The sequence below is a fragment of the Alligator mississippiensis genome, chromosome 3 (assembly GCF_030867095.1).
Source record: "Alligator mississippiensis isolate rAllMis1 chromosome 3, rAllMis1, whole genome shotgun sequence".
Lineage (NCBI taxonomy): Eukaryota > Metazoa > Chordata > Crocodylia > Alligatoridae > Alligator > Alligator mississippiensis.
The window spans coordinates 45400121-45415000 of NC_081826.1; the positions used below are offsets into that span (position 1 = coordinate 45400121).

The following is a 14880-nucleotide window of genomic DNA, read 5'->3' on the forward strand; positions in this document are numbered from 1 at the left end:
CCTGTAAAGTAACTTTAAGTATTATAGGTTATTTATAACACTAGGATGTGCAAAAAATCAGTATTTTTGTTGCTGAAAAATACCCTTCATAAGGTAGCATTGTTTGGTTGTACAGTATTGAAACAACAATGTTGTTTTGTGTTTGAAAAAGCTAATAAGCTTTTATCAGTTCTTGCCTTTGTGGCTCTGTTATTACTTTTCAACACAGCATTTGATTTATCTGCTAACCATTCTTAGTCAAGTGTAACTGTAAACCAAAATACACAGTTCACTGAAACTAGAGACATTCATTTTTCTTCCACAACTTTTGTGGCCTATTTAATGTTTTAAACATTTGGGTGATGCTATTTTGACCTTTTGAAAAACATTTTATATAATTCAGAGTTATATTGAACATTGAATAATTTTATATAATTCAGAATTATATTGTATCACACTGTACCTAGGTTGGGAAGAAATCAGTTTGGTAAGCAAAATATAAACAATTTATATTTTATAAAACATTAAATTAGAAAACTTGGTCAAAACAAAGATTTAACTGGGATTTTTCTAACCATTTCAAAGACTAAGCTTGATAAGCTTGTATGACACAGTAATAGTGTATCATACACATTAAAATTTTTCCCATTCACAGCAAATTCCATAAAAAGCATAGAATTTTTCACAAAAAAAAATCAATTCTGTTAATAACTGTCGTTCATAAGATGGAAAAGGTCTGTATTTAAGTTGCCTCAGTTTTATAAAGATGGTAATAAAACTGCATCTGTGTGTTTGCCTGTGTATATTTCTTTTCAAGCGATCAGTGAATGTTTGCAGTTGGTAATAAATATTCAAGCACCTTGCAAATGTCCTACCAATTCCCTTTGCTGATCTGTGTGTGCCTGTGGGACTAGAATAGGAATGCATAATTTAAATATAAATTGCCTGATTTGCATATACAATTAGTCAAGCTGCAGCTTTGATCGTAAGCAAAAATTATTGTCCTGTATTGCCACTTAGATAGAATTTTAATTCACCTTGAATATTCAAAGTAAATTAAGTCCTAGCTGTCTCGTTGAAGGGTATGATTTTTCCCTCTCCCTGGTCCCTCCCCCTAACTACATTTATGGTAGAGTAGTATAAGTGCATATTTTCAGCCTCATAAAAATAAAGGAATAAGTTTTATCTCTTTCACGTCTCCCCCCCCTCCCCCCCCCCCGCCCCTTTTCTTCTCCAACATTTTAGTTTAAACATATCTTTTTTGGGGCAGAGACTAGTTCATTCATGAATGGAGCCTACACTAGGAATTCTTTTAATCATTTTAGCAGTTCAGATAGTCATTTCGTTTTTCACATGTTGTACTGTAAAATAAGTACTTTTTGCAGCACGGGGGTGAATTGAAATAACCCTTTAAGTGATGCTACTATTATAAGAACATGATACCAAATATAGTGTGCATCTCAGAACTTACAAGTTGGGGCATTATGGACTTTAGTATATGTCTATAAAATATATCAAAGCATCTGAAATACTGTACATACCCAAGGTAACCATAGCATACTTGTAGCGCTTATACTTTTAATCCACAGTAAAACATTTTATTAGAAATCTATGTTTTTAATTAAACAGAACATTTAATTAAGGTGCTTTTTAAGTGGGTGAAACAATTAAGTGCAAATACTTGAATGAAACATGTCATAATTAGTTTTAATAGAGTGTTAATTGGTACTAGGTTTGCCAAGTTAATAAGTACTGCTTATTAAATTTTCAATTAATCATTGTCATTTTGCTTTGAATAAAGATGAATATTAGATAAACTAATTCAGAGGGAGGATGGTTTCCTTGTTAATTAGAGCAGTTAATTTTTTAAAAGAAGAAATTACTTGTTTTAGTTGTTAATTGAAAGATTGTACATTAAAGTCTTTGCACTCTTCTTGCATCAAAAACTGAAAACTAATTCATGACAGTTTGCATGGTAGAAGGTTTGGTACTAATTCATACTAGATACTTTAGTTGCACTGATTTGTATGATCTGAAAACAACACTTCAATTCAGATTTAAAGCAGTTGCTCACATGTTCAGTTTTAAGTATGTGCCTAAGCTGTATTGACTTGTATGTGCTTCAGAAGTTTGCTGAATCAAGGACTATATTTTTCAAAATTAAGTCTTGAGTTGGAACAGAGTTTAGTAGGTAAATTGTAATACAAATACACAAATCTAAAGATACAAATGTTAAGACACAATTTAAAGTGAAATTTTAGGTTTGAAATCAGAAAATTATATACTCAGGAAATAATATTAAAAAGACTAATATCAGATTATCTGTTTAATACTGATATTGTTTAAAGACTTAAATGAATTCTGAGTGCATTTCCATTGTTCTTTACATCACATGTTTATATACCAAAGAACCTGTCTGGCTAGATACAGGCATTCAAAAAGCCCGAGTCAGAGTTGATCTAAATTATGCAGTTTTCTGTAAGCAGTGTAGTTTAGATCAGTAGCAAACAGAAAGCACAAGCACACATTCCCCACCCCCACCTCCTTTGGGGGGGGGGGGGGGGGGCATATCTTAGACCAGGTTCTGCCACTTTTAAACCAGTCCATGTGTGCCAAACTTGTGCTCTATCGTGGGTATAGACTAGTTTTGTGTGCCAGACTTCTGTTATGGGTATAGACCTGTTTCTGATCACTTATACTGGTAAGAGTGTAATGTCTGTACCTGTTAATGTCTTCAGGGATGTGTCCTGCCACTACATAATCTGTAAACCAAAATGTTACAGAGTTAAAAATGCCTACAATGTCACTTCACATTTAGTTATTTTTACAGAATTCTTTAGTAAGTGTAGTGCTCTTCAATATAAATTTCAAAGCAAGATATTCATAAAAGATACAAAAGGGTAATTGAAGATCAGAGACTTCTAAATTTATAGAAATAATCACCATGATATCTGAGTACTTTGTATATTCTTCAGCTGATGGGGATAGAGAGGAAGCCTAGCTAAGAGTTCTTGGGGAGTTAAGTTCTTCTTTTTCCTGCTCCAGGAAGTGAAGAGGCATAATATAGCAGAGTGTACACTGCTTTTATGCATTAGTCCCTCTCAACAGCAGTCCTGTACCATTATGCTTATGAAGACTTCTTGACTTGTTTGTAGAGGAAGCTGTCAATGAAGTAAAACGTCAGGCGATGGCCGAGTTGCAAAAGGCAGTGTCAGAAGCGGAACGGAAAGCCCATGATATGATCACTTCAGAGAGAGCTAAAATGGAGCGCACCGTTGCAGAAGCCAAGCGACAAGCTGCAGAGGATGCACTAGCTGTTATCAATCAACAGGAAGATTCCAGTGAGGTAAGGATCACTGAAAAGGGGACTTCTATATTTACTCCCAAATAACCTTAGAAGATCCTAGCTGTCAGAGTCTGAATCTAGTCTGCTTCTTTCAGTAAACAGTTAAGTTAAACAGTTGCTGTTCATTTGCCATTTTTTTTTTTAATGTCATTGTCAAAGGCCAGGGATTAATTCCAAATAATCAAAGAGAATTAGGGTTGGGAGGACATCAGGAGGTCATCTAGTTCAACCTGCTGCTCAAAGAAGGACTACAACCAACTATATCATCCCAGCAAAGGCTTTGTCTACCTGGGTCTTAAAAACCTCAAAAAGTGAAAAAATATTGTGAATTAGCTTTAACTGGTTGGGTAGAATTAGGATATGAATAATGCATTACTGGGAAATTGGGAAACTTAGGATAGGTCTACACTACAACTCATAGTTACATACAGCAGTGTATCTTTAACTAGGTAGGTCAGTAGGTACTGATGAAGTAGCTGCAGCAGCACAGAGCTCAGGGCAGGCTAACCATTGGAGTACTTTATCCTGTTCCTCAGGCAGGTTTTGCAGGAAGCTCCGATCTCTGTGCTGCTGCCCTTAAAATACTCTCTAGAGATACCTGAACTAGTCATCTTAAGTACCAGGAGCCCCATAGTCATATTAGTAGCTCCCTGTCTGATTCAGTTAGCCATCATGGCTATATTGCTTCTAGTACCTAAGCTAGTTCTGTGAGTTCTTTCAGAGATCACGGTGCACTGCACTGAGGTGTTACCAAGCTAGCAAATTTTAAACTGGGTCAGATATACCTGAGAAACATCTCTGATAGCAATATAGACATAGACTGTATATTTTTAGATCTAAAAGTGTTTTATTTTAAAACATTTTAATCTACTCAAATTGGTGATTGACGTAACGGAGAGTGAACGATAAATCATAATGACATTTTAACTTCTGAAAAAGGCGACACTGAATAGGCTTGGAACAGGGTAGCTAAAATGTAGTTTATTTGCCTTTCACAGGCTTGCTGTAGGAAAAGATGTTTATGAGGAGTTGCAAACCTGCTTCCTTAATTAGAATGTATTACTTCAACCACCGGGGTTGTGTGAGAGCTGAAAGGTAGGACAAGTGTATTGGCAGGAAGAAAAATAAAACAACAAGAAACAAAGATTAAATAGAAACAAGCATTTTAAACCTCAATTCATACCTGAATCTGATGGAAGCTTTAATTTTTTTGTGGGATAGGCCATATGGTAGCATATCCAGAGGAACTCAGGAGTGAAAGAACAGTACACTTATTGATGGTGATCAAGAGTTTTGGGTAAAATGAAATTCTGTATTTTTTACAGAAAGAAGTGCTAAAATCCACATCAAAAGGAGACCCTTGATTAAAAAGTCCTTATAACCTGACACAGTTTATTCCAGTTAAATATTACCAAAACATCATCTGTTACATAATCCTCATTTCTGGATTGCCACTTTATGAAGATCCCATAATAAGATATTGTAACTGAGGGACATTATTCTCATAAACTACACAAAGATTTTAAAGAAAGTAAAGATATTTTTATGCAAGTCAGGGATAGGCTACCCCTGGCACGTGTGCCAATTAGTGGCACATGGGGACATTTTCCTCAGCATGCCAGGAGGTGTGCGAGGAAATTTTTTTTAGAAAAACTGTTTTGTTTTTTTTTAAAGCTGCTGCTCCAGGCTCTCTGGAGCAGCCACAAGTTCCAGCACCATGGCAGGCACTGGGGGCACAGGCAGGGACACAGCCTACACCCTGCAGACCCTGCCTCCTGGCCCTGGGCTGCACCCTCCAGCCTGGCCCGGCTCTTTGAGGGGAGCTGTGGGTGGGTGAGGCTGAGGCCCCGGCAGGCTCTGCGGAGAGCCCTTTGCTGGAGACTCCCAGCTGGCTCAGCCTTAAGCGCTGTCTGCCACAGCTGTTCCCGAGGCCTGGGTGACTCCTGCAGCTGGGCCTTAGCACCAGGGGCAGCTCTGCCCCACGTGCACTGCACACAGGGAGGCCAAACCTAGAGCCTGGCGTCATGCCCTGGCCAAGCAGCGTCTCCTCACAGGCACGGCAGCTGCAGCCCATCCCCGCGGAGATGCATGGGCTGAGCCCACCTCGAGTGGTGCTGGGCACAACTGCCCACTGTGGCCCAAGTCTGCAGGGCCCTGGGGTAGCCCCCACATCCCACCCAGCCCCTGCTCTCCTCTGGTTGCCATCTTTCCAAGGGCCCAGCCGAGCCAGCCTGCCTGCAGCACCGCCCCCTGTGCCTACTTCTGCCTATGCCATCCAGGCCCTACCCTGAGCACCTGGCCCCAGTGCCTAGCTTCCTTGTACTGCCCCTGCCCAGGTGGGATGTGGCACCTGTCTGCCTGAGCCTTGTCTGGGCCCGCCCTCCCAACCCTGGACCCCCGGGCTCCCCCTACTCTGAGACTGTCAGGGAGGCCTGAGCGCCCCTGCACTGGCATCTGCTGCTGGGGTGTTGCTGCCTCCCTCCCGTGGATACTGCCCTGGACCAGCAGGCCCGAGCCACAGCCGACAGCAATGGGAGACCTAGGCGGCGAATGACACACTCTCTTTCTCTTTTTCCTTGTTTTCTCTCTCTCTTTTTTTTCTTTCTTCTCTCTTTTTCTTTCCCCCCTCTTTTTTCTCTCCTTTTCTCTCCTTTTTCATGTTTATCTTCCTTTTATCTCTCCTTTTCTTTTCTCTCTCCTTCTTTCTTCCATTTCTTCTCTCTTTTTCTTCTCTCCTTTTTCTGTCCCCCTTTTCCTCTTCTCTTTTTATTTTTTCTTTTTCTCCTTTTTTTGTTTACCTCTTTCTCTCTTTTTTATATCTTCTCTCCTTTTTTCTTTCCTCTCCTTTTTCTCCCTTTTCTCTTTCTTTTTCTCTTTTTTTCTCTCTCTCATCACAACATACTTAAAAAAACCCCAAAAAACACAAGAACAAAGGTAGTATATGAAGGTTTTTTTATTGTCACCAGATTTAGAATTTTTAGAAAACCTATTATTTCCTTCTTTTTTTTCTTTTTTTTTTAAAGCAACATTTAGGTTTATTAACTATAATAATATGCAGTGCATCCCACCATGTATCCACTACCTCAGTTTTGTTTTTCTGTCGTGCTGACACTCTGGCACGTTACAAGGTAGACATTTAGGTTTTTTTCAGCACTCTGACCAAAAATGTTGCCTACCTCTAATGTAAGTTCTACATACTGCAGAGAATGAGAAAAAAATATGTAATACTATATTTTGTGTGGATATATATTTATGTACATTATTGTAAAAACATTTTTAACACACTCTATTAGCTAGTAATGTAGAAGAGTGACTTAGGTTGAAAGATTCAAATTAGCTAGTTGCAACACTGCAAAAGTCACGAGCAGATAAATCGGTGGCATACTGCAATACATAGCCATAATTTGAGGGAGCATAAGAGTTTAATTCATACCAGGCTTTTCTGGAGATGAAAGACTATTGTGGGCTCATTGGATGCCCTGAGTTCCTCCTTAATGTGTAACAGATGAATAACAAGGAGACAAAAGGAATTGATTTTCAGCCTCTGAAAGTTTCTCAGGAAGAAAGAGACTAGGGGAAGTGTACATACCCTTTAAGTACTAACTGTTCCACTGCACAATTAAATGAGACATAAATTCAATTTATTGGCATTTTGTAGCTAAGATATTCAAGGATTTTTTTTTCCCTGTAGTATGTTCACAGGAAGAGTATTTGTTATGATCATTAAAGTGCTTTCATTGTCATGTGTACATACAAGAGATTCTTATTATGAAAGCTGAAATTTCAAATGTAAACGCCTAAGAGGAAATTGTAAATTATGTCTGTTTAATGAGTCAATGTACAGTAGGATGGCTAGCTGCAACACTTGTCTGCCAATATACAGAGACCTTTCTACTACAAATACATGTATATTGCAAGAGGCGCATAGTGTGCATTCTGAAATTTTACCCCTGAACAATAACATTGCAGAAAGTGGCAACAGAGTAATAGCCATCTTTATTTTACATTCTAGTTTTATTTCCAACCAGGATGACAACTTCTTGCAAATATAAATAAAACAATGTTTTTTTTTTAGCCTAATGTCAAAGAGATATGGATAAAAAATGTATCCATTATAGCCAAGATCCTGTGTATAAACAGTGTTTGCAGGCACTCAGTGTTCACAGCCCTGTTTATCCTATCCTTAAGGAAGAATCAGCCCTCCTAGCAAGATCAAGCCACATCTTAAAATATAGTTTAAATGAAATCTAGTGACTTCATCCCATAGCTGTGATTTTATATAGGCATTAATGGTAAAATCAGAATCCATAGGATTACTCAAATGTGTGAGGGCTGTAGAATATATGAAACCAATTCAGCAGAAAAACTAAAGTTTGGTTCAGATTTTTGTGTGCACACACATTTCTATGTATATTACAGAGGGGGCTGGTTGCAATACCTACCTCTAATAGCTAAGATGTATTAGGTCCTCAATTTCAATTGCTCTTAATTTTACCAAACCCTAGAAATTGAGTGAGATTTCCCATCATTACCCTCTGACTTCTTTGGAAAGGTATAAAAATTAGTAACTTGTTTGAATAAGATCAGAGCAAAATAGTTTTGCCAGTGTTTTACAATGGATGGGGGCTTTGGGGGGGGGGCGGTTATTGGGGGTGGGGTGGAAGAGTTCTAGTGAGATTCAAGTTTGAGGCAAAAATAGAAATGTGTTCTAGTGTCAGCATAGGTTCTTGCTCTTTCAGTGAAAATCCACCCTTATTTGGTCATGGTATAACCGTCTTTGAATTTCTATCTGCACAGGGTCAGTAGAGCTGGTTACAGGCATGGTGCTAAAATCTTTGAATTTACATATACAAATATGTATGAATTTACATATTCACTAAACCTGTTCCAGCCACACACAATTTCCTATGTTCTTAAAACATTTAAGCATAATTTCAGGCAAAGTACAGCTCTAGACATAGGGGTGATATTAACAATAGCTGTTGCCTCTCTCAAGTCTAGAGAAAGGCATAATGAACATCACCAGTTATTCTAATTCACAGTAACTTTATTTAACCTTCCCTGAGCCATAATCTAAAATGGTCAATGCACAGACAGCTTTGACTGCTACTCATTCTGCCTTTGATGTGTCTCTTCTCACCCTTCATTTGCTCTTACATGGAAAACTGTAAGTAGGGACACATATATCACCAGGGACTGTAGCTTATAATGCTATTATAAGTTGTCTGGAACCATGGAACCCTGGCCTGTTGGGAACCTTTTGGTGATCCTACAATGAAAATGCTTAATATTAATGTCTATATGCTTGGCCATGCTTTCTGTAATCACTTGACCGCATTCCCTTCTGGAGTGAAAAGCCATGCTAAGATTTCAAATTTTGTATAGGTTGTTCTTGTATGATCTAGTTGGGGACAGTCCTGCTTTGAGCAGGGGGTTGGAGTAGATGACCTCCCAACCCCAACTTTCTATGATAGATATAGAAATAGATACAAATACAGCTAAACATCCTAGGAATTTCATAGGATTCTTCAAGGCTTTGTGATGAGTTAAACAGAGAAAACTTGTCTCCCAAAGTACATTTTGATCAAAGACAGAAGAAAGCTGAACAATGTAAAGCAAAGGGAGATGTGAGCAGTAAGGGAAGATTTGATAATAAATGTGAAATTCTGCAACAATGAAAAAGAAGAAATAAGGAGAAAATACAGCATGGGAGAAGGTAACTGTGCACAACTGCCCTTCTCAAAAGTGCTTATTATGTCGTCTTATACTCATCTAGTAATACAAAACCAAGCACTATAGAATCATAGGGAGATGGACCATAGGAAATCACCTACCTGTTCTTTTAAGAACAAAAGAAGTTCCATATTGAGTCAGAGACAGTGGTCCATCTAGCCACAGTGGCAGAAGGAGATGCTATAGAGGGAAAGCATTGAACCAGATATCTGTAGAGCAGTGGTTTTCAACCTGTGGTTTGTGGAGCCCTGGGGGTCTATAGACTATATCTGAGGGGTCCATGAAAGATGACTATGATCAATCAAAAGTATATGAATACCCACACTTACAATTGAAAGGGGTCTGTACCTCTGGTCAAATTATTTTTAGGGGTCCACAAGGGGCCTTAATTAATTTCTGGCTCAACCAGATTCCTTGCCAAGTATTTTTGTTTTTGTTTAAATTGTTGGTTCTGTTTCCTTAATAGTATCATACCTTCCATTTCTGTGTCTGTAAAAATATCAATTTCCATGGCATTTCTCCATGAGCATGGAGACAGGCCTAGACTCACGTTTTTGGTTTTAGTTCTTTGAATGCTACAAGTTCTAAAGTGGGGTAATGGAGTCAAAGACATTTGGTGTTGGAAGTAAACAACTGCCTCTTGGGGTGATTGTGGGTGTAAAAGCAGCAGGATAGGAGCAAGTCTACCTGTCAGCATAACCATTTCAGAACCACAAATGATTTCTTTATCATTTCCTTGCAATTACATAAAAAGGGAAACTAGGCAAAGGATGATCCCTTCATCAGTAGCTGATTTGGCTAAGCACTGAAACATGTGTGAGCAGCCTCCTCTTTAATAATGGCTGTGCTTGCTTTGGCTGTGATGTAACATTGTGCAAATCAATTTTAATAGTAAGAGTGAACAGCTTAGCAAAGAGACTTACTGCCCAGATTACTGAAAAAATTAAAACATCTGTCTTGCTTCTCCAATGAAAAATGCCCCTGAAAAGTTTTATGCTCACAGTGTTTTATGTTCTTCACTGCTCTTGACGAAGGACAACATAAATGTTAAAGTTCACTTCAGTTAAAGCAGATGCTATTTTTTTTGTCTTGACATCTGCTTAGATTAAACAAATGTGTAACTTGTCTTAAGAAGTGTGTAGTGTTAGGACTTGTTTATATTGCATTTGTTGATGACGTATGTGAATATCACCCTTATCTTACACTATGAAAACAAGTGGCCCTGGTCTTATGCTGACCTAATAGTGGTCAGAATTCTATCAGCTAGTCACTCTTAGTCAACCTTTTAGGCTGACATGTAGACAAACACCACTTTTATGCCCACTGCAAAATAAACACTTTCTTAGGTTAATGTATTTTATTTGGCAGTCACAGCTTGGCTTCCTAAACAATAAAACATCAAGGGTTTGTAAGCCCTATGTATTTAGCTGTCAGCTGTTACCTAATAACAGATTTCTGCAGCTTTAAAACAGCTTTGCATGTGCTTAGATATTATGAATATCATTTTCAGCGTAAATTAGGAGTGCAAGTCCCATTAACTCAGAGGCGGGCAAAATGTGGCCCGCGGGCCAGACTGGGTATGTGGCAGACTCCATTTCCCAGCAGTGTCAGCCCATGCTGATGGCCAGTTTCTATGGAGGCCCCCGGAGTGGCAGAGCAGTGACAGCGCAGGACTTGGGTTCCTATAAAGATCAGCCCAGCAGTGCTGGCAGGATAGGGAGCTGCTCCAGGGCCAGGATTTTGCAGCGGTGACAGCATGGTCCAGACCTGAGATCCACTGCCCACACACCCCAGGCAGGGGCTACTGGGAAATGGAGTCCAGCTGCTGGTCACATCCACCATTTTGCCACCCCCTGAATAAATTTCTGATGGGGCACGGTTGAAATTTTCAGTACCTCCAAATCCTTTGAGGCCTCTTAGAAAATCATGCTTGACAGTGGTAAGTTCTATCTAAATGTATGTAGATTATTTTTAGAATGCCTTTTTATAGCATATCCCTCTTTTATACCACTGTGCACTCAATAAATCATGGATATTTTGTTTTTCTCTTTATTGATTAACCTATGGTGCCAGGTTTCAGATTCTCTCATCCCTTACAATGACTGTAACAGTGTAACTTCCACCAGACAGGCTCTTGCAGTCTAAGATTTCCTGGCTCTTACACCACAAGAGCCAGGAAATCCAAGCTCTTGTAGTGTAGAAAGATTTAACAGTTGCATTGGTATCAAAGGACACTGATGTCACCTATTCCAATGTAACTGTTACATCTTCATGATTCTGTAGTGATACAGGTGTAGTAAAATTGTACCAACTTTAACCCTGTTTCACTGTGTCAAAGAGTAATTTGGCTCACTTGTATCATGCAGATGTAAGAGTTAAATCATAACAGCTGATGTCTGCTCCCGAGTGGCAGCTCCCTCTCCTCCTTTCAAAGCAAGTAAAAAGTATATTTTGTCCAAGTCCTAAATACTATACTGTGATTGACTTTCCTAGTGCAGTGGAGAACATCAAAAACTTTGGCAAAAGTGATACTGCATAGTATCTTGCAACATATTTCTTGAATACTTTAAGGCAGGGGGTAAGGGGTTGTTTCCTTGCCTTTTTTGTATGAGACTCATTTTGATTCTGCACAGAAAGTGTTAGAATAAATTAAATATTTAAAAGAATATTTAAAATAAATATTTAAAATATCTGTAAATATATATAGTTTTTAAGTTGCCCAATGGAACCAAGATCATGGGGCAAAAGAGTTAAGACACAGCCGAGTGTGAGAAGCCTCAAAGATAAAGACTGCAGAATAATATTTAGTCCAAGAATTTTCACAAGGACAAACAAGTTCCTGAGTTACTAGCTGGTTTGCCAACGTGCTCACAGGGTAGGATAAAAAAAAAAGGAAACCACATTTTGAACAGTGACAAAGCTATTATTTATCTCCAAAATGTGGATCTAATGGTACAACAAAAGTAGAGCATTTGACTCAACAGGCAGTTGAGTGATTTAAGCTATTGGGACATCAGGCTAGTCTTTTTGACAACCAGAAAGATTGTAGTCGTCCAGATTCCAGTCCCAAAGGACTCTGTTTACTTAACAGTTTACCATTAGAAGTATGTACTATAGAAGTAAAGAGGGACTTTACCATGCTGTCTCTGTACAGAGCTTAACTAGAATCTCCAGCATCTTTTCTATTTGAAGCTGGTAAACCTTGAAATACAGTGGGACTAGAACCTAGAGGACCAGCTTTTGTCTCAAACTTTTTGAACAAAGATTAGATGTGTTTTGCCAGTTGTAGGAGATACATGGAGTGTCATTCTGGGTAATAAAAATGTAACCTATGAACCAGATTTAGAGCCAGATCCTCAGCTGGACTTGTGTAGCCAATCTCCATCAAGTTAATCTGTCTTTGAAGTCAGTAAAGCTAAAGTTGAGTTATGTAAACTGAGAACCTGGCCTTCTGTGTGGCCCTAGGCAGACTACACAGGAGGATCATAGAGAGGAGTCTTATCAATCAGCATGGTAGATTCTAGTTTTGGCCGCCTCTGGAATTCTAAATGCAACAAGAATTGATGTTGTAGAATATTGAGCCAGTACTTATGGAGTCATACAAAACACAGAATCATGTAAATTCCTTAGTTACATAATTGCCTTCTAAATAGATAAACTTCCCTCAATTTCTTAGACAATACTGCTACAATATGGAATGTATGGCACACAGTACTTATACCTTGAAATGTGCCTTCCCAATTAATAATAGCCTGTTAATCTATAAAAGAAGCTGTTGTGGGACAGTATATTGTATGTCTTAAAATATAGATATTATGACAATGCAAATGTCCATATTCATTCATTTTTGCTTATGCTAATTTACACTTAAGAACTGCTCTCTAGTGCTTTTAAATACAATCATTTTGTGCCTAAATGTGAATCATAAAATGAAATAATTTTAAAATGAATGTTATGTGCTTTTATTCCCACAATTACACTAAAGTTGTAATGACCTGTTAAATTATAAATGATATGTGTGGTGGACAAAAGCATGTACCAGCCAATGTATGCACATTAAGTAATCACTTAGAGAGCTGTAGAATGACTTGCAACTTAATAAAATCTTGCACTCATTTAGCAAATGTTCAAAGATCTATACAGACTGATGATTAACATCTGATATTGAAGATAATAAAAATAAGCAGTCACAAAATACCCTTGAAATGTAAATGACTGCTTATTTACTATCACTAAAAATGGATTTAGGATAGTGTCTGCTGCATGATCTCTCTTTTATTAAGACTGGGCCAGAGGTCTAGATGTTTGAAGCCCTAGGGTGGGGTTGGTGGGGGCGGACAAGGGGGAGGCTTTAGCCCTGCACCTCCCAAACCAAAAGCCTTTCCTGATATCAGGAGAAAGGGATACACAAGGGTTTTAGAATCCTATGTTGAATCTTGGGATTGCTTGTAATATGTCACTGTGCAGATGTGTGAGGAATAAACACTTCAGATAAGTGTGAGTTAGCACATCAAGTTCAAACTTAGAGGGAGGCAAACAGAAGATGTTTAGAAGATTCTTGTGCTAAGAAATTTAAATAGATATACACTACATTTTCCAGCATCAAAACCAAGGAATTTTACCATGTGTGGTCCTGATGCTGTAGTCAGATCAGCATAAGGAAGACTCCTGCACCTGTTCTGTGGCAAATGAATTCAACAGCATAGGCAATAGAGCTTTCCAAAGACACTTTGATTGTAGGATAAGAGGAATATGGGTTGTATTCAATGCTGGAAACCAAAGACCGTTTCCACTTCAACAGTAACTGTAGGCAAATATGCTCCAAGTAGAATTGCATCTCGCTAGTTACTATGTAAACAGGCCTAATTTATTTATATTATAGTTGTTTTTCTTTTTGTGAATAAGGTGTTTTTTAATTGACATATATGTAAAATATAGTGAAGCTATCCTACTGACCCAAAGCTGGTAGGATGGTCTTACTTTAGAGCTGAGATTAAGCAGAATTAACCTGAAACAATGAATACTGAATCAAAACCAGGTGATGTCAGACATGAAGTCTGAATTCCCAACAGTTTAGCTACAAAACACATCTGTTTCTGTGCACTGGTAATTCCACCTTTTTTAAAAGTGTTTTTAAAGATGGGAACAATTTTACAAATTGAGGGGGAAAAAGTCCCCAACACATGTATTTGTAATTACCTGGTTTAGTCTGTGTTTAATCGTTTAAATTGAGAATGCCACATACATCTGATTTCAATCTGGAGGACAGTTACTGTTCTTGCATCTGCCAAAAAGGTCCAGTGCCAGAAAAAGGTTAGAGCTAACACCATGATATTGTCCAAAGAAGCCACTTGATTCCAATTAAATGTTTAATTTCCTTAAAATATTGCTTTGGATTTAGGTCTTTGTTCTGTTCTGTAATCAGGATTTTTTTTTTGTAGTTTAGGAATATTACTTTTAGATTGGCTGTGCTCCAGCACCTAGCTGGCATACTGTAGTAAAGCAAACAGCATGTGTATTCGGTGGTGGCTTTCCTGTCCTGTAAAGATTTAGCAACTGGCTTTCTCAATAGTGAAGTAGTCTTTATGCTGACTCCAGTGGTGCTGTTTAAATGGTACATATCAAGTGTTTGCCTAGGTCTTTGAAGGATAAGAGTCTTAACTGTTTTTCCCCCCTGCCTCTTATTTTCTATGTAATTTTTCATCCTTTTTTTATATTTTTAAATAAATCTGGTAGACAAATCCATGTGAAAATGTAGGTCAGTACTTACAGGTGATTAGCCTGGTGACAAGAGCCAATAATCTAAAATGATGTGTTAGCCT

General features: G+C 38.2%; 1 protein-coding gene across 5 annotated transcripts in view; it reads left to right on the plus strand.

Annotated features, from left to right (window-relative positions):
• Positions 1-14880, plus strand: part of RUNX1T1 (RUNX1 partner transcriptional co-repressor 1) — a 141423-nt gene that overhangs the window by 122185 nt on the left and 4358 nt on the right. For all 5 annotated transcript variants that reach the window (XM_019486493.2, XM_014610184.3, XM_006260369.4 and 2 more), the window contains one exon: positions 3135-3325. In XM_019486493.2, coding sequence (XP_019342038.1) covers positions 3135-3325 — 191 coding nt within the window. The remainder of the gene's footprint in view (positions 1-3134; positions 3326-14880) is intronic.